This window comes from Podarcis liolepis, assembly GCF_965112155.1.
Source record: "Podarcis liolepis genome assembly, chromosome: 11".
NCBI classification, from domain to species: domain Eukaryota; kingdom Metazoa; phylum Chordata; class Lepidosauria; order Squamata; family Lacertidae; genus Podarcis; species Podarcis liolepis.
Genome location: NC_139565.1, coordinates 11,733,086 through 11,755,230, shown reverse-complemented (window position 1 = coordinate 11,755,230; position 22,145 = coordinate 11,733,086). Strand labels below are relative to the sequence as shown.

The 22,145-nt window shown below is 42.8% G+C and overlaps 1 protein-coding gene across 3 annotated transcripts in view; it reads right to left on the bottom strand.

Moving 5' to 3' along the window:
- Nucleotides 1–572: 572 nt before the first annotated feature.
- Nucleotides 573–22,145, bottom strand: part of LOC310688440 (kelch domain-containing protein 3-like) — an 81,646-nt gene continuing 60,073 nt past the window's right edge. For 2 of the 3 annotated variants that reach the window (XM_083464947.1, XM_083464946.1), the window contains exons 16-19: nucleotides 19,743–19,843; nucleotides 14,668–14,752; nucleotides 6,454–6,558; nucleotides 573–1,604 (exon numbers count right to left, since the gene is read on the bottom strand). In XM_083464947.1, coding sequence (XP_083321073.1) covers nucleotides 1,500–1,604; nucleotides 6,454–6,558; nucleotides 14,668–14,752; nucleotides 19,743–19,843 — 396 coding nt within the window. In that variant the 3' untranslated portion in view covers nucleotides 573–1,499. The remainder of the gene's footprint in view (nucleotides 1,605–6,453; nucleotides 6,559–14,667; nucleotides 14,753–19,742; nucleotides 19,844–22,145) is intronic. The other variant, XM_083464948.1, reaches the window with a different exon arrangement.

The following is a 22,145-nucleotide window of genomic DNA, read 5'->3' as shown; positions in this document are numbered from 1 at the left end:
CCACAGGGGTGCCGCAGAAAGAATGCAGTTGGTTAAGGGAGCCGTGGACTCAGAAAGGCTGAAAACCATACAGCAGCTACATGCAAGGCACTGCGGACTCCAGTTGTAATGCTTGTTGTTGTCCGACTCTTCGTGACCCCATGGACCAGAGCACGCCAGGCACTCCTGTCTTCCACTGCCTCCCGCAGTTTGGTCAAAATCATGCTGGTAGCTTCGAGAACACTGTCCAACCATCTCGTCCTCTGTCGTCCCCTTCTCCTTGTGCCCTCAATCTTTCCCAACATCAGGGTCTTTTCCAGGGAGTCTTCTCTTCTCATGAGGTGGCCAAAGTATTGGAGCCTCAGCTTCAGGATCTGTCCTTCCAGTGAGCACTCAGGGCTGATTTCCTTAAGAATGGAGAGGTTTGATCTTCTTGCAGTCCATAGGACTCTCAAGAGTCTCCTCCAGCACCATAATTCTTTGCCTATTAAGACTGCTTAACTTCCCAGGGAAAGTTTCACTGGACTTATTTCTGTGTTGCCATGCTTAAGTTGATGATTAATGTGATGTTCAAGGCACTAAATAAACAAATATTACGAACACAAACTTTATTCAGATAAAAACTCTCATTTTCTTTCTTTCACTGTATGGCACAAAGAGCTTTCTGATATTCAAACTACCTGCAGGAAAGTGATTTTCAAATAATCACATGAATGGTACAGTATGTTTTTCAGACTCTTCCACTAGCACAGTAGTGACCTATCTTTGATTCCAGCATGATTGTTCTACCAATCCTCCCAAATCAAGATGCATTAACACACACACACACACACACAGACACACACACACACACACACACACCCTACCTCTTACTGCAGACTCACAGAACACTGTAGCTATGACACTCACGAAAAGTTAAGAGTTAATGTGTACAGATCCAACATGCCCAAATTTTTGACAAGGAGGAAAAAATGAATTTATATTTCGCCCTTCCTCCACCAGTCCTTTCCTCCTAAAGTCATATGTTCTCTGTAGTCCTCAGTACTGTCATTTCAGATAGTAACTTCTACCAGGTTAAGGATTGCAGCAGAATTCATGGTATCCCATTCCAAAGTCTGAGAAAGGGAGAGGGAATCAAAGCGGCTTTCTGATCATAATCTCTCTCCCTGTTTCCTAGCTTTGCAAATCCATTAATCTTTCTTAACAAGAACAAATTTCCTAAGTTATGAGTATAGCATTATATTCCTTTTGTCCGTTTTAAAATGCCATGTCAGCACATACAAGCACCTGAGATATATATATATACATATAAAATACTGAATCAAAAACTCAGAATATTTCCCAAAGTGGGTGGGGATTTAATTGAACCATCATCCTGGGGTCGGATGGAAAGTTATTGAGATCAAACTTCAGTTTGTATGGTAACGGGATCTTTGTTACATAAGAGCTGAGTTGTTCAAGTGGTGCTGTGTAGCTGCTATGATCTAGAGCATGTGACCAGCCTTTATTCAGCACACGGTTCACATTCCTTTGAACTGCTGCATTATAGAAAGGAGCTGCTGATTGCGCTGATAAATGCTTTGCTGTTCGTCTCTCAATCTTTCCTGGTCATTGAGAATCTCTTCCTGCGACAAAACAAGAAAACCGGGTTTTAGATTATTATTTTCAGCCCCGGGAATGAACTGCAAGATAGGACATCTTCCTTTAGACCTACCCCACAATGCTGTAATTTGAGCATGTGTTTTACAGCCTATCCATGTTTCTTGCAAAAAACATATAACAGGTTGTTGTTGTTGTTTTTAAAAAAGACAAGCCTCTGGGTTGTAGTTAACACTGTGTAACACTTGCTTATGCAGCAAGACTTCCTGTTACCCTCCCCTCCCCATCATCCAAATCTGCTCCACAAGGTCTCTGGGCGCAGATTTTGAGAGGTGCATGGTTGGCAGCAGGGAAGAGAAGAGAGAAGTTATGTTGGGCAACAGGAAGCCTGCTGTACAAGCAGAACAGCACAGTTGGATACAACAGTCATTTTGGGACTGCTTCCCATGGTACTTTCTCAAAAACTCCAACTGTACTAGGAAAAGATAAAAAAGGACTGTGGAGAGGACTGTTGTTAGGCTATGGCTCAGTGTTGCAAAAAAAGTGCTGAAATTGATCTAATTTCGGTTTTTTATGCCATAGTTACCACAGTCCTGGAGGGAGAATTATAGCACAGTTCTGTTGTTTTTACCATTTCTCAAGATGCCTGGAACATACCGTACTTGGATGTAATCTCAACAAAGACAAAGGAATGATTCCGACTTAGATTGGTAGCTGCGCACCCTGATCTGTATGACTTCAGGATAACTTATTTCCAAATAAGTGAGCAAAGAGTTCTCTTAAACATTTCAAGATGCATATGGATTTTAAGAAAGATTTAAAATGACATAAAAAGTAAAGCTGCTTTAGTAACAGGCCCATATCTTTCTGAAGAGCAGAATTATGTGCTTGGTTTAAAGTGATCCACAAAAACAATTTGAAAAGCATATTTCAGAACCTTCAAGTGTCCCTATTTTCCAGGGACGTCCCTGATTTAGAGAAGCCATCCCAATTTCTGATTTGATCCCGGAATGTCCCACTTTTCCTTAGGATATTCCTATTTTCATTGGAAAAATGTTGGGAGGATATGGCGTCTGAAGGCAATCCAGTATAGGGAAGTTTTTTAAAATGTTCAATGTTGTATTATATTTTTATATATGTTGGAAGCTGCCCACAGTGGCTGGGGCAACCCAGTAAGATATGCGGGATATAAATAGTAAAATTATCATTGTGGAATGGGATGTTCTTATTTTCATTGGAGAAATGTTGGAGGGTATGATATTTTACATGCACAAAGCAAAAAAATAAATAAATCACTTGTTTCATTTACTGTTTTGTTTAAATAATATAAACAGTAGACAGAGCAAGAGCTATGGTTTTGTTTTAAAAACCGAACCCTCAGCACAGGAATTCTCTAAAATCAGTGATGAATATAGGTCTGAATGGGAATAAACTATGTTTATGGCCCCACCAAGATGGTATCCCTGAAACATTGACAGTAGAAAAGTCTGTGCACACACTCAAACACCAGGGAACTGCAGGCTATAGCAAATTACACTCTCCGAAAACAATTTAATGCTGTGAGTCAGAACAAGCAATATGTGAGTCATCTCTGCATTTCTGTTTTGGTCACTTCCTTGTGTAAAGGAAAAGGGAAACGAGGCCCATCCGTTAAACTGTACTATTTCTACTTTTGCAGTCAAAGAGAGCTTGCTGCTGATCTTTTAATCTTGGAATACAGTCTTTGTGAAGAACATAACTTTTGGTCCTTTCACCAGGCACACGGCAAGTGAGCTAACTCCCTATAAGGGCAAACTTGCATCGGAAACTTGCAGTGTGGCCAAGACTGGAAATTTAGTACCATGAGAAAACACCCAGATAGCATAAGAACATAAGAAGAGACTGTTGGATCAGGCCAATGGCCCGTCTAGTCCAGAATCCTGCTCTCACAGTGGCCAACCAAAAGCCCGTGGGAAACCAGTGAACAGGCTCTGAGCAACTGGTATTTAGGAACAGCAGAAGCAGCAGGGAAGAGAGAAGAGAGAGAGAAAAAATTAATTTTATTTTTTTATCATCTACAATACTTATATACTACAATACTAATTTTTTATCATCTACAATATTACAATACTTACTTATTTTTATAGTACATTACATTGATTATTGCTTTCATTTTATGGATCAATAGTCTCGTTAGATAGTAAAATTCATGTTAAATTGCTGCTTTAGGGCTTGTTTTTAAAAGTCTGGAACGGATTAATCCGTTTTGCATTACTTTCTATGGGAAAGCGCGCCTTGGTTTAGGAACGCTATGGTTTTGGAATGGACTTCCAGAACAGATTAAGTTTGAGAACCAAGGTACCACTGTACCAGTTGTGGCTTCTTCTAAAGAATCCTAGTTCGTTAAAGGATGCTGAGAGTTGCTAGGTGAACCCTATTCTCCTCCCTGAGTTGCCATTCCCGCAGTTCCCTGTGAAAAGGGATTGACCGTTAAACCACACGGGGAACCGTAGCTCTGTGGGCGGATAAGGTTTCTCATGACAACTCCCATCACCCTTGACAAACTACAGTTCCCAAGATTACACTGGGGAACATTTTTTTTTTTCATTTTCTGTTGCATGAAACTGTTCTTATATGTTCTTTCAATGCTGATTTCAAATCTGAAATCGATTTTCGTGTACATGCTACCGTTATCTTTCAATTTCCGATTTTTGCTGATATGTCATATTTACAATGGGGATTAGTGAACATTGACACGTTGATCTACCCTACCCACAAGGTACCGTAATTATTGTTTTGCAAACTTAATTTTTCTTTATTTTTATAGTTTTGTGACCTAAATATTTGTATTTTTCAGACCGGACCATGGCTTCTTCAAGTTGACAAAAATGTGTAAACAAACCTGATGCCTTTTGTTATGCTATTTTTGTCTGGTCAATACGAAGGGTATATTGGCAAGAAAAACCAACATTCTGTCGCCTATCCCAGTATTCCTTCAGCAATTAGACCTATGCCGCACTCTGAGGAACTCCCAATTCCAGTTGCAAGTGTCAATGCAACAAAAAAAATTGTTTCCCAGTATTATTTGAGGGAAGCCATGCTTGTTAAAGTGCTACAAGACTGCCTTAAATATAAGGTATGAAACAGATTAACTAACAAGTTTTATGGCTGGCAGAACTAAAGATCGACCCCCTCAATGCTGGAAGTACAGGTCTTGCAAAGCGTGTTCTCCCTCATGGAGAGCACAGGTTGTGGTTGGGGATGACAAGACACCTTACTGTTGCTAGGCAAAAGAGTTTGGCCATCCTTTAAGCAGGGGCGGGCTGTTACTGGGGAGATTTATATGTTGCCATTTATTGATTGACAGCCCTATTTGTTAAATACAATGCACGCAGCGACGAACTTCCTCTTTTCGCTGCGTGCTTCGGATCACCCGCCCTCCCTTCCCTAATTTTAGGCTGTTTGCTTGACCTTGCTATGCCTGTCATGGGGTCGTCTGCTTTGGGGCAGGGGCCCGGTAGGAATTTTGTCCGTTTGGCTGATTAGTGTGTGCCACTTGGTTTTTTGCCTACTGCGTAGCAAATCGTCACAACTTGTAAGGTTTGCGGTTAGGCATTGGTCTGGGAATTGGTTGGTGGAGGGGTATGGATTTGGCTGTGCCTGCCCCTCCAAAATGCTGCTGCTGCTGCAAGGGTTTTCCGTTAAAGGAACCCAGGGGCTCCCCATGCTTTTGTCCGAAACCCCCTGGCAAGGGGCTAGGGCCACGCAAGCCGCTGGGAGCATTCTGTTTTGTTTTTTTTTTATAAAAATTTTTATTAGGATTTTCTCAATTTTTTTAGACAAACACAAAAACATAGACATACAAATAACACATATAATTTTTAAAACCTTATTTTCTTAACCACTGTCCCGGACTTCCCCCACCTCCCCTTCTTGCATCCCAATTTCAAAATTTAGCTCAGCAAGTTCTTTGTACCCAAATTATCCCTTATTAATATTTTACCTAATTCATCTTAATTAACTAATTTTAAACTTCTAGACCTCCTTTTAAAATTCACCCTTTTTCTAAGGTCGACCCAAATTCCCTTTCACGAGGTTCCCAATTGTTAAAATAATTACAAGACAACCTATCAAGTAAAACATATAATTATGCCCCTTTGGATTCCACAGCTTCCCCCCCCTCCCCCGGTTTCAACCCCCAAAAATTGTCCATTAGTCTATCGCAGGGGTCTGCAACCTTTAAGACAAAAAGAGCCACTTGGACCCATTTCCGAAGGAAAAAATAACTGGGAGCCGCAAAACCATTGCGACATTTAAAACAAATATATCTCCGGAGCCGCGATCTGACAGCGGGTGGCAAGGTGACGTCGGGATGGTGCGTGACTAACGCACGCACCGCCCCCATGCGACGTCACAGCCAGTACAGCGCCCGCCACAGTGGGGAGTCTCGGGGCACACAATGCGCCTCCTCCCCTCGCTAGTATCCACCCCGGAGCCGCAGCAAAGGTGTAAAAGAGCCACATGCGGCTCCGGAGCCGCGGGTTGCAGACCCCTGGTCTATCGGCTCTCAGCCTGGATCCCGTCTCTCTCCCCAGGTGGCTTATCCTTGCTGACTTCGCGGGGGTGCGAATGTCAGAGCTGTCCCCGTGTGGCATCAGTTAGTGCTACCAATGCCTAAGCAACCACTCACATTGCTGTAATTTGAATAAAGTTGTGGCCAAAATTATGCCAAAAACCTTAAATAAAAATTGTCAATTGTGTTTTTCTTTGGGGGGTGTCTTGGGGACCTCAACACGCAACAGCAGTGTGCAGTTCTAAGTAAATGTTCCGCGAATAGCCTGGAAAGCAAGCCTTAGGGACAGGCCATTAGGAAAAGCCCTAACTTGTAATATTTACCCTCAGTTTGCAGAGCTCTTTTCTTTCTTTGTCATTCTCTTCGGCTCTGGCTTGGAGCCACGCTTCATTCTGAGCTTTGTGCTTCTCCAGCATCTCTTGGAGCTCCTGGGTTTTTTTTTGCAAATAAAATAAAATCCACGCTCGTAAAGGTTTTAAGTGTTTTTCAGTCACATATTTAAAGTTATAGGATGAGATCCAACAGAACAGTGAAAGGAGCGGAAGAGCTGGCACAGCTCCACAAGCTATTTTCATTGCACAGACAGGAGTGAAAGCAGAAGTAGCAGAACAGGACCAAAAACTATCTGATAAATCAGGGTGGTCCAACTTTCAGTATGAAGTGGGCCGCAAGAGAACTTTGACACAGAACCCACACACTGAATTAAATTCCCATGTCATAATTTAAAGTTACAGGTAGGTAGCCGTGTTGGTCTGCCGTAGTCGGGGGGGGGTTGAAATTCCTTCCAATAGCACCTTAGAGACCAACCACCGTATTTTTCGCTCTATAAGACGCACCAGACCACAAGACGCACCTAGTTTTTGGAGGAGGAAAACAAGAAATAAAATATTCTGAATCTCAGAAGCCAGAACAGCAAGAGGGATCGCTGCGCAGTGAGAGCAGCAATCCCTCTTGCTGTTCTGGCTTCTGTGATAGCTGCACAGCCTGCATTCGCTCCATAAGACGCACACACATTCCCCCCTTACTTTTTAGGAGGGAAAAAGTTAGTCTTATAGAGCAAAAAATACAGTAAGTTTGTTATTGGTATGAGCTTTCGTGTGCATGCACACTTCTTCTAAGGTGCCAATGGAAGAAATAGTATTTGCAATATATTCAATACTATTTAATATCGTTTTAGGTGCACAATTAATATGTATAATTAAATACACAATAGATGTAATATATTTAATTTGGAAACAAACTTAATACACAAACAGATGTGTGCGCTTTCATTAACAATGCATGACATTGGAAGATAACAAGGAGACAACAAAGATGGATTCTCCGTGCTTCAGTGGTAGTCATGAGACTCACTGATGAACTGGAAGAATAAAGATATGATCCCCTTTAATTCATGGATCAACAATATGATAACACTCACAACTTATGAACGGATTCCTTACAGACATAGATTTTGCTTGGATAAATATGACAGTATTTGGAATGAGTTTATACAAAATGTAGTAGGCTGTTAATATTTATATACGTATATATAATAATATCAAATCTATAAAAGAATTGGGATAATAATATCAAATCTATAAAAGAGTAGGGTATTTTTTATATATTCATATATTGTGTTTTTCTCTCTACACACATTTTTGTGCCTTTTTATTTTACTCTTCCTCTTTTTTCTTTGCATCACTTTGCAGTCAAACGCCGGTTCTCGAATGGCTCCGTTTTCGAACGTTTCGGCTCCCGAATGCTGAAAACCCGGAAGTAAATGCTCCGGTTTTCGGAATCCGAAGGCCCAACACGGCTTCCACGTGAGTGCAAGAAGCTCTTGCAACCCATCGGTGTTGGTTTCTGCTTTCCTTCACTGTGCAGCGAAAGGGCTTGTCACGAGACAGGTGTTTACATTCCACAGTCTGTACTGTTGGAGTTTCTCACGGGAAAGGGAGGCTGGATGTGACGTACACTGGTTTCCTGTTTTTCACTGTGTGATTCTCTCCGAGCTGTTGAGGAGAGAGGATGCATTTTCTCTGCTCCGGCAGAGGCAAGATGTCTTTCTGTAATATACCTGCTTTGAACTATAAATAAAGCAATATAGAGTATGCAGCACGTACTCCTCATCCTTCCGCTGGGCACGAGACTCTGCTTTAAATCAACACGTGGTTATGGGCTCCAGAAGTCGAATCGGAGTGCCGGCAAAGGATCGGAAAGCAGAGGGACAGATCAGATCGGAATCTGCTCTGCGCGTAAAAGTGATTGATGAGGTATGTGCTACTGCTCCGGGCAGCCTGCCAGCTTCTAGTTAATTGCTTTATGGCTGGACTTTGAACTTTTAAAGCCGTTTTGCCGGGAACAGGCAAAAGGCTCCCAGGCACAAGTCTCTATGCTGGGGAAATCGAAAGTAACTTTTAAGTGCGCTTTTGGAATAAAGCAGCTGCAGCAGTGACGCAGCAAGATTTAAAGCAGCATATATGACGCTGAAGGCTAATGCCAGAGTCATGATGGCCCTTCAGGATGCTTGTGGGATTCCTAAGCTCAACAAGAAAAACTACCACGACTGGGTTTTGTATGCAGAGGCAATTCTGCGGAAAGAGGGTTTGTTTGAGGTGATTACAGACACCCCCCCAGTTCCAGTTACAGATGCATGGGAAGCTAAAGATTCCAAAGCAAGGGGAACTCTTACATTGATAGTATACCCAGAAGAGCTCTGTCTATTGCGTGATAAGACCTCAGCCAGAGAAATTTGGGACGCTTTGAGAGAGGCTCACTTAAGGACAGAAGCTGGATCTACTATGTTTTACTTTAACAAGCTGCATAATATGGCTCTTGCTGAAGGTGGAGATGTGCGTTTACATCTGATGGAGATGCAAAATCTGAGACATGAGCTGCAACAGAGAGGACTCAACTTTCCAGAGGCTGTGTATTCTTTCATGATACTACAATCTTTGGGTTCAGGTTGGGAGTCTGTTGCAACCCAGATTGCTGTGCAGCCAACCGCTCAGCTGACAGTGGACTATGTAACTGCCGTGATATTGAATGAAGCAGATCGCCGGGGTGCTAGCTGCATGGGCAAGGGGGAGTCTTCACAGACGTCATCCCATAGTGCAGTGGAACCACCAGATGGCGCCAAAGCTTTGAAGGCAGTGAAATGCTACTCGTGTGGACGTCTAGGCCATATGAAGAGGGAATGCAGATATCCCAGGGCCAAGACAGAGCAGCGCAGCGAAAGCTCATCGCGTGGAAAAGGCCGAGGCAAAGGCAAAGGTCCGGTGTCTAGGACAACGCAGCACAAGGCTATGGTTTCACGCTTCACTCCAAAGGTTGCAGAGGTCCAGAAGACGTCTAGATCTTTCTTCGTTGTTGATACAGCGGCAACCCACCATATGTGCAACGATAAGAGACTGTTTGTGTCTTTTACACCGCAGGAAGGTGCGATTCACCAGGCGGATGACCACACTATTCCCAGTAAAGGCTACGGAACTGTTGTTCTTCACAGTTTGGACTTATCGATACAGAATGTGCTTTACGTGCCAGACGCCAAACATAATTTGCTCAGCGTTGGACAGCTGAATGAGCGGAACATTGACGTGTCCTTCAAGAACAAGAAGTGCATCATCACAAAGAAAAATGATTATGTATTGCATGCTGAATATGTTGATCGTTTGTTTGTTTTGTATTATGATGATGTTGAAAAGGATGACACTTGTTGCATTGCAGGTTCTAACAAAAGTTTGCATGCAGAATGTATTCATGATTTTCACCGAAAATTTGGTCATTTGCATTTTGAGGCAGTATCTAAAATGCCTGCCTTGGTTGAAGGTATGACTATTAAACCCTGCAGGTACCACATGAAGTGCAAAGCATGCGCAGCAAACAAGGTGAAAATGGCTGCGAAAGGTAAGGTGTCTAGTAGGCAAGCTACAGAACCATACCAGGTTGTTCATGCAGATTTGGTTGGACCACTAGCGCCCTCTTTGGGTGGCAATAGGTACTTCATGGTTCTCATTGATGCATTTTCTAGATATATTTTTGTGTATAATCTCAAGCAGAAATCAGAGGCTTTTCCTAGGTTCAAGGAATTCTGTGCTTGGTTGGAAAATGTGCATGGTAAGAAGATAAAGACTCTTTTCAGTGATCGCGGGGGAGAATTCACTTCTCAGCAGTTTGAAGCTTTTCTGACTGAGAAAGGAATTCAACATGATTTGTCTAGTCCTCGCTCGCCATGGCAGAATGGACTTGCGGAACGGGCAAATCAGACATTGCTTCAAGGGTTAAAAACCTTGCTGCATGATGCCAATCTTCCAGAGAGTTATTGGGCCGAAGCTCTCTCATGTTTTGTTTACAGTTACAATCGCAGGTTATCTTCAGCGATTGGTTGTACCCCCTATGAGAAGATGTTTGGCAAGAAGCCATACATCAAACACATGAAGATTTTTGGTTCTGACATGTGGGTTCACTCACCACAAAACTCCAAGTTAGACAAGCGTGGATTGCATGGTATCTTTCTAGGTTATCAGAAAGGGTCTTACAGAATAATGATGACTGACTCTAAGACAATTAAGCTCACGAGAAGTGTTGAGTACAATGCAAAGTGGGGGGAGAATGTGGGAATTTTCCAATGTTATCCTGATGACGGTGATGAGACTGAGGATAGTCAAAAGCAACCACAACAACCCACTGATGAAGGTTCTGAGTCTGAATCTGAAACTGAATCGGGTGATTCAGAGGATTTCAAGAGTGCGAAAGCCTCTATACGACCCTCTGAAAGCTCTGATCAGGAATTGGAGGAACCATTGTTCACAATAGGTCGCTTTTCTCCCAAGAAGGAAGAGGAGAGTGTTGAAGACTTAAGGCTAATTCGTAGGTCACAGAGAGCCACAAAAGGCAAACCTCCAAAGAGATTTGCTGATGAGTTTGCTACGATAGCAGTAACAGCTGTTAAAAGCTCCAAGAAGGTATTTGAACCTTCAAGTTTCCAAGAAATCCAGGGTTTGGATTCAAAGGAAGCTGAGCCATGGTTAAATGCCATGAAGGCTGAGCTTGATTCCTTAGAAAGGAACAAAACATGGGAACTAGTTCCAGTAGTTCCAGGAATGAAACTGCTTGGAAGCAAATGGGTCTTCAAAGCGAAGACAGATCAAAATGGCAAGATAGTCAGACACAAAGCCAGATTGGTAGCCAGAGGTTTTGCACAGGTACCAGGTGAAGACTATCACGAGACCTACTCACCCACAGTGAGATATGAGAGCATTAGGCTTATGCTCAAGCTAGCTGCAGAGGAAAATCTACACATTAGTCACCATGATATTAATACAGCTTTTCTGTACGGATCTCTGGATGAATCACTTTATATGCTTCCACCTGATGGCGTACAGGTAAAACAGGGATTTGTTTGTGCTCTGAAGAAATCCCTTTATGGTCTCAAACAAAGTGCACGGTGTTGGCACACAAAACTCACTGAAGTATTGTTTTCTCTAGGTTTTCAGCAAGGGAAAGCTGATCCATGTGTATTTGTCAAAGAGGAGGGGCAAAAGAAACTGTACTGTTTGTTTTATGTTGATGATTTATTATTCTTTTGGAAAGATGTCGCAATGTACAATAACGCCCTAGCTCAACTGAAAGAGCACTTTGACATGAAAGATCTTGGTGAGGTAAACAACTACCTATCTCTGGAAATAGAGAAAGATCAAGATGGTAACATTCTAGTACACCAGTCACGGAAAATTGCTGATGTGTTAAGTAAACTAAACCTGATGGATGCTAACCCTGTAGACACACCAATGACAACAGGTTATCAGGTAGATGACACTGAAGAAGCATTTTCTGACACTACACTGTACAGAAGTGTGCTAGGCAAGCTAAACTTCATTGCCAGATGTTCAAGACCAGACATTGCTGTTAGCTGTAATTTGCTAAGCAGACAAGTCAACAATCCTAGTGTCAAGGATTGGAAAGCTCTGAAACGCATAGCGCGGTATTTGAAAGGCACTATGCATTACAGACTGAGACTTAACAATCAAAAGTCTGGTGGTCTTGAGATATTTGCAGATGCAAGTTATGGAAGTGACACTACAGACAGGAAAAGTACATCTGGAGTTTGCTATATGTACAATCAGGGTCTGTTTGATTGGTCATGCAAGAAGCTTAAGTACTTGTGAAGCCGAACTGAACGCACTGTCTTATTCACTTAAGGATTGTGAATGGTTAGTACAATTGTGCAAAGATATGAAAATTCCTGTCAAATGTCCAATCCAGGTTTACCAGGACAACAAAGCATGTTTGGCTTTGCTGAAATCTGAAGGTTGTAAGCAAAGCACGAAACACTTGCAATTAAAGTTGCAGCATGCTAGGGAATGTATTCAGAAGGGACTCGTAACGGTGTCCTATATGCCAGGTAATGAAATTCCTGCTGATGTATTGTCCAAGATTGTATCAAGGGATCAACACTGTACCTATGTGCAGAAGTTGGGTTTGTACTGATATTGTACGAACACGCTGCCCAGTGATGTTCACAGAAAGGGGGAGGATGTTGGTTTCTGCTTTCCTTCACTGTGCAGCGAAAGGGCTTGTCACGAGACAGGTGTTTACATTCCACAGTCTGTACTGTTGGAGTTTCTCACGGGAAAGGGAGGCTGGATGTGACGTACACTGGTTTCCTGTTTTTCACTGTGTGATTCTCTCCGAGCTGTTGAGGAGAGAGGATGCATTTTCTCTGCTCCGGCAGAGGCAAGATGTCTTTCTGTAATATACCTGCTTTGAACTATAAATAAAGCAATATAGAGTATGCAGCACGTACTCCTCATCCTTCCGCTGCGCCTCGGTTGTCGAATGTTTTGGAAGCCAAACGGTCTTCCGGAATGGATTACGTTTAACAACCAAGGTTTGACTGTATTTCTTTATACAGTGGTACCTTGGGTTAAGTACTTAATTCGTTCCGGAGGTCCATTCTTAACCTGAATCTGTTCCTAACGTGAGGTACCACTTTAGCTAATGGGGCCTCCCACTGCTGCCGCATCACTGCCGCATGATTTCTGTTCTGATCCTGAAGCAAAGTTCTTAACCTGAGGTACTATTTCTGGGTTAGCGGAGTCTGTAACCTGAAGCGTATGTAACCCGAGGTACCACTGTAACTGAAAACTTGTCAACAAAATATCAATACCATAAAAAGGCACAAAAATAGATATTCATGCTTCATGTTTGATCCTTTCTCTTGAATGCCTAGCTTGTAGCCCACAGATGACCCACAGGTTGGACTGCTCTGTGACAGATTAACACTGGGCCTTGCCAATGGAGTCTCCACCCATCAGATTCAACTCTTGCGCTATGTTAAGAAAAGGGCTGCCCCTGCTGGGGAGGGAAAGTTGTTCTAATGTTCTAATGGCCACAACCAGATCACAGTGACGGAGATCAATGAGACATTCAGAATAGCTCCAGAGATCCAATTTAAATTGCTCACAGGTGGTGGGAAGAGAGATTCTTAGAACTCTTGTGTGATTTGCGGTGGATCCGCAAGGAGACCTTACTCCCAAACGTTTAACCATAGCAGCAAGAAAATCCCCCACCCCCCACTAAACCCTAAATTATATGCCTGAAATGAAGGGAGTTTGGGATAACCGTGAGTGGGTTTCTTTGCAGGGGGGCTGTGAGCGCCAATTCAGTTCTGATACTAGGATATATTTATGGGCTCAGAATTCTTTAATTCTCGATGGAAATCTTTTTGCACCCAGATTGGTGGATCTTGGGGTTGGAGTTTAAAAATTTCCCACAAACCAAAAGTCCACCCATCCCTGGCCTAGAATTCTCCCAACCATTTTAAATATTATCTTTCCATAGGTGACAACAACAAAAACCAAGCAAGCGGACAGTATTTCAAAACGATCTAGCAACAGAAGTGTCACTGCATCAAACCAAGCGACAAGGTCGCATTAAATCACAATTAAGGTAAAAGGTAAAGGATGCCTGGATGGTTAAGTCCAGTCAAAGGCAACTCTGGGGTTGTGGCGCTCATCTCACTTTCAGGCTGAGGGAGCTGGCGTTTGTCCACAGACAGCTTTCCGAGTCGTGGCCAGCATGACTAAACCGTTTGTGGCACAACGGGACACCATGACGAGTGCCAGAACACCTGGAAATGCTGTTTTCCTTCCCACTACAGTGGTACCTATTTATCTACTTGCACTGGTGTGCTTTCGAACCTGCTAGGTCGGCAGGAGCTGGGACAGAGCAACGGGAGCTCACTCCGTCGTGGGGATTCAAACCGCCGACCTTCCGATCGGCAAGCCCAAGAGACTCTGTGGTTTAGACCACAGCGCCACCCGCTTCCACAAATCACAATTAGCGGGACTCAACCCTCAAACATGTCTCCAGAGCAGGTCATGTGTTGATGGTTGCTAACCATGTTCTCCATGTCAAATGTACCCCATTAAGCAATACCAGCCATCCTAAAAGTTTACTATGGGCAGTGTACCAAACAATTGTCACATGTGAAAGCTACCTAAGAAGATGTAGGAATGTTAGGCACAGAATTTCATGGAGGAGCAGAAACTTACCTTCTGTTGATTTTTAAAATGTTTGTTGAACTGCTCTTTTTCACGTTGAAAAGTCAGTGTTTCCTGGACCAGTTCAGCTTTTGCACTGAAAAGATGATCACAGGAGAAAATAAAAGGTTTAAATGTTTGGATTCAAGAAGCCACAATGATCATGAAGATGGAGGAGCAGGAAAGAGCCTCCTTGAAGACAAGGATCATTCTTCCTACCATACGGATGTTGAGATAAAAACAGTGGTAGTCTCTACATCTTCCTTTGAAGATGAGTCTTGATGGTTGATAGAGCTTGAAGAAACCCATGACAAGTGAATCCTGGTTCCCCCCTATTTTAATTATAAACAAGGGGGGGGGGGAGAGAGAATCTCTGTGACTGATTCAGGCCTGTGCCGGGTCAACACAGAACTTTTTGTTTAATTAGGGATGAAATATCTTAATGCTTTAAATATTTTTGAGAACCTTTCCATTTTACAAGTTTCCTGCTCAGGGTTAAGAATTACCTATGCTTCTGTTTGGTTAAACTGGGAAGCAGTAGTTCATGGAAAAGCACCCCAATTCCAATAATAATAATAATAATAATAATAATAATAATAATAATAATAATAATAATAATAATATATTTATACGCCACCCATCTGGCTGGGTTTCGCCAGCCACTCTGGGTGGTTTCCAACAAAATATTAAAATACAGTAATGCATCAAACATTAAAAGCTTCCCTAAACAGGGCTGCCTTCAGATGTCTTCTAAAAGTCTGGTAGTTGTTGTTCTCTTTGACATCTGGTAGGAGGGCGTTTCACAGGGCAGGTGCTACAGAAGATAGGATGAAAGGGCAGGGATCTAAAAATATGAACTGGACACGTCAAGGTCAAGGCAGGTGAGCAATCACTTTGCCTGTTGAGTGGTAATTACTCAAATGTGTGCTTTTATGTTAAACTCAAAGGTAGAAATCCATAGATCACTTTTAAGTAAATCATAGTTAAATGTTATGGTAATATCGGTCCAGAAGATTTAATTTCAGGGCACGGGGGAGTAGAAAGCTGAGTTTCATTCATCTGTGAATTATTTTAGTGAGGTTGGCACCACCTGTTTGCTAAAAAGAAATATCGTGTTTCTCTCAGACAACTCCTCCCATCCCCCATTTAGAGACAGAAGCTTTTGGTCTGGGCAATTAGTTTGAGAAAAGTGTGTCAGGGAGTAAAGACTCTCTTTCAGATAGAGACAAATGCTGGCAATGTTCTTTTTTTCTGGCTTGGGTGGGAAGTATGATGTAGTTTTGACAAGATTCAGGGACAGAATAAAAGGAAGGGGAATGAAGAAGACCTAGAATCTTGGTATAAGTCCTTAATTAAGAGAGGACTAATTTTTAATGTGGGGATGCGGGTGGCGCTGTGGGTTAAACAACAGAGCCTAGGACTTGCCAATCAGAAGGTCGGCGGTTCGAATCCCCGTGACAGGGTGAGCTCCCGTTGCTCAGTCCCTGCTCCTGCCAACCAAGCAGTTCGAAAGCACGTCAAGTGCAAGTAGATAAATAGATACCGTTTCAGCGGAAAGGTAAACGGCGTTTCTGTGCGCTGCTCTGGTTTGCCAGAAGCCGCTTAGTCATGCTGGCCACATGATCCGGAAGCTGTATGCCAGCTCCCTTGGCCAGTAAAGCGAGATGAGCGCCGCAACCCCAGAGTCAGTCACGACTGGACCTAATGGTCAGGGGTCCCTTTACCTTTACTTTAATTTTTAATGAGGAGTATAGTTATTCAGGGGTGTAACCAGAATGTAGCCTATGAGTTGAAATGAGATGGGTTTTATATTAGGGAAGCTTATAAAGAAGTGGAACTTAGTTTGGCTGGGGGCTGACTTTTTCTCTCCTGGTTTTTTTCACACAACTTTTCAGCTTGCCTAGGTTTTCCTCCGTGGATATTTTTATCCCTCCTCCAACTGCGCCTTCCGGGGTGGCATGCCAGCTTGGTGTTTCGGAGAGCTGGAAAGTGGCCCCTGCGTTTTCTGCATTTCCTTTGGCAAGCCTGTCTGTTTGCTAAGAGGAGACTTTGGGCTGGAAACCAGGGAGCTATTTCCACCAGCACCCCTGCTGTGTATCAAATCCCATTTGTATGTCATTGTAGACTTCAGCAAAGCCTGATATGTTTCCAAGTTAACCACGGTTTGTCCACACGGGGAGGCACAAAGGGGGCATGGATGTCTTCATGTGCTTACATTTTCTCTCCCCTCCAGTTTATTTTATTTTTTATTTTAACAAACAAACAAATGCACAACCCAACCCCCATTTAAATTTTCAGATTGGATCTAATCTGGAGGTTTTTCAGGGGACAGATCAAAATGCAGTATTTTTCAAGAAACCACAGGAACACATGTGAATTGTGGCTAAAGTCTGAGTATACAGCTTCACAAGCCAGCAGTGGGAGCACGCTAGATGCAGAGGAAAGCAGAATGTGTACTCCTTCCAGGATAGGCCTCTCAAGCGGCGTACATAAAGGTAAAGGGACCCCTGACCATTAGGTCCAGTCGTGGCCGACTCTGGGGTTGCGGCGCTCATCTTGCTTTATTGGCCGAGGGAGCTGGCGTACAGCTTCCAGGTCATGTGGCCAGCATGACTAAGCCTCTTCTGGCAAACCAGAGCAGCGCACGGAAACGCCGTTTACCTTCCCGCCAGAGCGGTACCTATTTATCTACTTGCACTTTGATGTGCTTTTGAACTGCTAGGTTGGCAGGAGCAGGGACTGAGCAACGGGAGCTCACCCAGTTGCGGGGATTCGAACTGCCGACCTTCTGATCGGCAAGCCCTAGGGTCTGTGGTTTAACCCACAGTGCCACCAGTGTCAACCTGTGTACATACTAGAGTGCAAATTTTATTATGTGTGCTTTTGTCCAAACCTGAGGTGAACTCAGTTTTGGACAAAACCTGTGTTTTAAGAATTCTAAGGTCCCAAATATAAAATAATGTACAAGGCAAACACATACATAAGTATATAAACCACATGTCTGAAATAATACAGGAGAGGAATCCTGAACCCATTTTGATTCTCCCAAACCTTTTTGACTCTCCCAAATTGACCTCAAATATTTCTCTGCAAGGAGGAAGGAAATGGTGAAAGCCTCTCCATTGTCTTTTGCTTACCTGTCTTAAGGGCGTATTTGTGTATGAATAGGGTGAGCCTGTGACCTGGATTCAGGAACTAAAAGTATTTACCATCACAAAAGAATGGCCAGGCTGCCCAGGTAAAGCAATCAGTGACCATTAACAGATATCCTGGCAAACAGGATTTCTGCTGTAGACCGCTTCCTGTGATGTATTTCTGCTGAAGACTGCCCCCTTCTGTGATGTATGTATGATGTTGGGAGGTGGTCTTGAGCAATTTCAAAAGTCTATATAAGGCAATTTCAAATGTCTATATAAGGGCTTGTGGACCATTGTTCTGGGTCCCTCTTCCCTCCTGCATGTGGTGAATGAGGACCACCCTGTTGCAACAGTTAATAAATATCAGGTTTACTAGCTGCTTTGCTTCTCAATATTCTCTGGTTGGCCTCTGTTATTTTCTCCTACCGATAGGGAACCCACTTAAGGATTCTATACGGGCTCTTGGATACCCCATAAGGAAAAAGGAGCAGGGTTCCCCCCCCCCCTTATAACACCTGAGTTCTCAGCTGAACTCCTGTCAGTGTTTCCTGTCCACACTAGTGGGATGTATTGATGGGATCTATTCACATTCTGTCTTGTCCCCTCTCCTCAGTTACTCCTTCCCCACTCTCTCTGAGATCTGGAAACCTGAGATCCACTGTGGGCATGTCCTCAGGTTTTTGTTGACCTATGCCAAGGCCAATCACTTTGTAAAATATTTAAGATACAAGCTTTCTGATATACCAAACTTGCACCAAATAGTGGGTTAAAAACTGGGGCAGGGGAATACATGTGTGTCGCGCCCGGTCCCACCAATGAAGAGCTCACCAATGTATACAGGGTGTAGTGTGGTGATAGATCGCACCCCGCAAAATGACACCCCCACAAGGTTGGGTAACATGTGATTTTATATTGGGTTCTCCCCCTCCCCCACCTTACCACATTGGGAAAATCCAAATTAAATTTGCAGTGAGGTTTTCCCACGCCTTAAAGTAATGAGAACCATCATCCAGCATTTTCACAGCATTAAATTTTCTAAAATATTGTCAAACATATGCTGATTTCAATCATCTAAAGACATCGACTGTTGTCTTTCACTGGAGACCAAACTTGGGTCTCCATTTTTTTTTGGACTACAACTCCTATCATCCTGAGCTAGTAGGACCAGTGGCCAGGGATGATGGGAACTGTAGTCCAAAAACAGCTGAAGACCCAAGTTTGGGAAACTGTGCATTAGATGCAACAACATTTCCATTACGTGTAAAGAGAAAGAAGGCACATTCTACCACATGTGGTGGACATGCAAGATGACAAAAGCATATTGGGAAATGATTTATAATGCGTTGAAAAAAATGTTTAAAATTACTTTTGTGAAAAAACCAGAAGCTTTTTTACTAGGAATTCTAGGTCCAGAAATACCAAAGGAGCTGAAAAGACTGTTTATGTATGCTACGACAGCTGCATGGATGTTATTTGCCAAAGATGGAAGGAAGACAAAGTACCCACAAGAGAAGAATGGCTAGTAAAGATGATGGACTATGCCAAAATGGCGAAAATAACTGGGAAGATTAGAGATCAAGAAGATGATAAATTTAATAAAGAATGGGGAAAATTTATATGTTACTTAAAAGAACATTGTAAACAATTAAAAACATTGGCAGGATTATATAAAAAAACCACTTGCAATGTAACGAGAACTATGGTGAGATTGGAGTATTAAGTAAATATGGAGAACCATAGACAATGCAGTTGGAAAAGAATGACGAGGGAAACCACTGAGGGGTGGAGGGAAGTCTGGGGATTTGTGATGATAATTGTTAAAGACAAAAACGAATAAAAAAATAAGAAAGAGAGTGAAGGATCCAGAAGAAGAAGAAGAAGAAGAAGAAGAAGAAGAAGAAGAAGAAGAAGAAGAAGAAGAAACAACCATTGATGCCAAACAATACCTACGTGCTGAGCTTCTGAAACTCGGAGTCCAGCAAAGTAAAGGCCTTTGTAATCATGTCCATTGCTTGGTTACGCACAGAATGTAAATCCTGCAGCTGAGGTGTCTGAGTGGAAAGCCGTTAAGTATTAGTTAATATGAGGTACTATAAATAAGGATTAACACACACACCCCGGCCGCCTCATTTCTAAAAATTAACTTCTCTACTATGAGAGACAGCAGGCTTTCAGTGTTAAGAGTCACATTTCTCCCCCCTCATAGCGCAGCCCCTTTTTTAGCACAATTCTTTCCTCCTTGGTGGCAGTGAAAAGGGAGAGATGAATATTGTTGTTACAATATTGATCCAGAATTAAAGTGGTCCATAATCTTGTTCTCTCATTCATCCTCTACTGTCGAACCCCCTCTGCAACAACTTATTAGGAGATCTTCCTCTGATTTTGTATTTGATTATCCTATCTTATGTTCCAGCACCTAAAGGGATTAGTGCAAATCCTCAGCATTTATTTAATTAATAAAGCTATTATTAATAAGTCGTAGCACAATGTAACCAAACCTATTCTTTTAAACACAATGCCCTCCTGCTTAACAAGTCATTTCTCAACGTTCACTACTAATTAATTCATTTGCCAAGGAGTATGTTATGTAGACAAATATTTAATTGGTGGTTTAATTGCTAAGCAAATTAAGTACAGAGTAATTAATCTGCTAAGCAATGGTGATAATGGGGAAATGTATATAAGCAAATGATTCAAGGATCGTTTAAATGGGTCCCTCCAGCAAATAGTTTATTTGAAATAGCATCTAAGCAATGCTTTTCAAATCACATCTGCAGGAGACAATATACCGTATGTAGATTGTAGAGAGGGAAAGACTTTCTCTTGCAGTGCTGGAAGAAGTACAAAAAGGAGACCTGAAGGGTTTCTAAGGGCCCCCTTACACAACAAGAATGGCAAACACAGCTGCGATAGAAAAAGGGTTCATTTATTTATATTTGTTAAAATTTAAGCCTGCTGTTTGGTCCTCTGGGGCAGGCATGTGGGCAAAACTGCTCCAGTTGCACCTGTGCGTGGGAATCAGTACTTACACAACAGCAGCCTGCAGAATTTAGCAGCGGCAAAGCATCGCAAGGAATATCTCAGCACCCCAATATGTGTGCAAGAAATCAACTATGCCCTTGGATCCATTTGTTTAAAATTTGCAAACACCACCCTTAATCAAAACTGACTGCAGGACAGTTTACAATAATATAACATTTCGGACTCAGCTAGTCAAAAAACAGCACTCTGAATGTGTTATAAACATGCAACACCAGATGGCGCTGCAGAGTAAAGAAAAAGTCTTTGTGATTTTACATAGCGTTTCCCCACCCTTTCATCATAACAATTTAATTTCTGACTTATTTATAGTATTTTCTTCCTGTCCACCCTGAGTTAGATATGGGCTTTCAGCTGTATCATGCACCCCATGTTAACGTGGAAAGCTCACAGGAGAAAAAGACAATTCAATTTTTCAATTTTGACAATCGAATTAAGTCTACAAGTCGATCTCTTGGCTACAGCACTAACCTAGCTTTCGAAAAATGCTTTGTTTCCCCCTCACACAGTACGCTGTGTGACAACTTGCCTGGTGAAGTTCTAGAGAACTTGAAAGCTTGCTGTGTTGCTGTAACATCTTGGTTGGTCTCAGCAGAACTGGGGTTCTGGAGGGGTTTTTCCCCCTTTAACAAAACTGCCACCTTTGCTTCTTTTTCAAGGGGCAGTTCCCACACTTCCAAATTTAGCATTTAAGGGTGGGAAGCTGGGCTGTGGGTGTGTTGTGGGAAAAGAAAGCTATGTCTCTCCTTGCAGTTGCTGCCCAGTGTCAGGAATCAGCCACATCGCCAACAAATTACCATGTTGGGGCTCTGTGGGTCAGAGACAGACAGCCTGGGCTATTTTGGTCCGGAGGCAGAAATCCAAATGAGGTGGGGTAAAAATATAATCATCTTTCATGGTACCCCAAAATCTACTTTTTGAGGCAGGATATCTCTTGGTGCCCAATAGCACAGGTTGCCAAGGGGGTCAGGAAGTGATGCAGTAACCACGAGCCTGTGAAATATTACCTGTCTCAGTAAGGTAAATAGCAGACCCACCAGGGACAGTCCCAGATTTACAGAAGCCATCCCGGTTTCTGATTTGAACCTGTAATGTCCTACTTTTCCTTAAAGGTAAAGGGACCCCTGACCAGTAGGTCAAGTCGGGGCCGACTCTGGGGTTGCGGCGCTCATCTCGCTTTACTGGCCAAGAGAGCCGGCGTACAGCTTCTGGGTCATGTGGCCAGCATGACTAAGCCGCTTCTGGCGAACTAGAGCAGCACACGGAAATGCCGTTTACCTTCCGGCCGGAGCAGTGCCTATTTATCTACTTGCA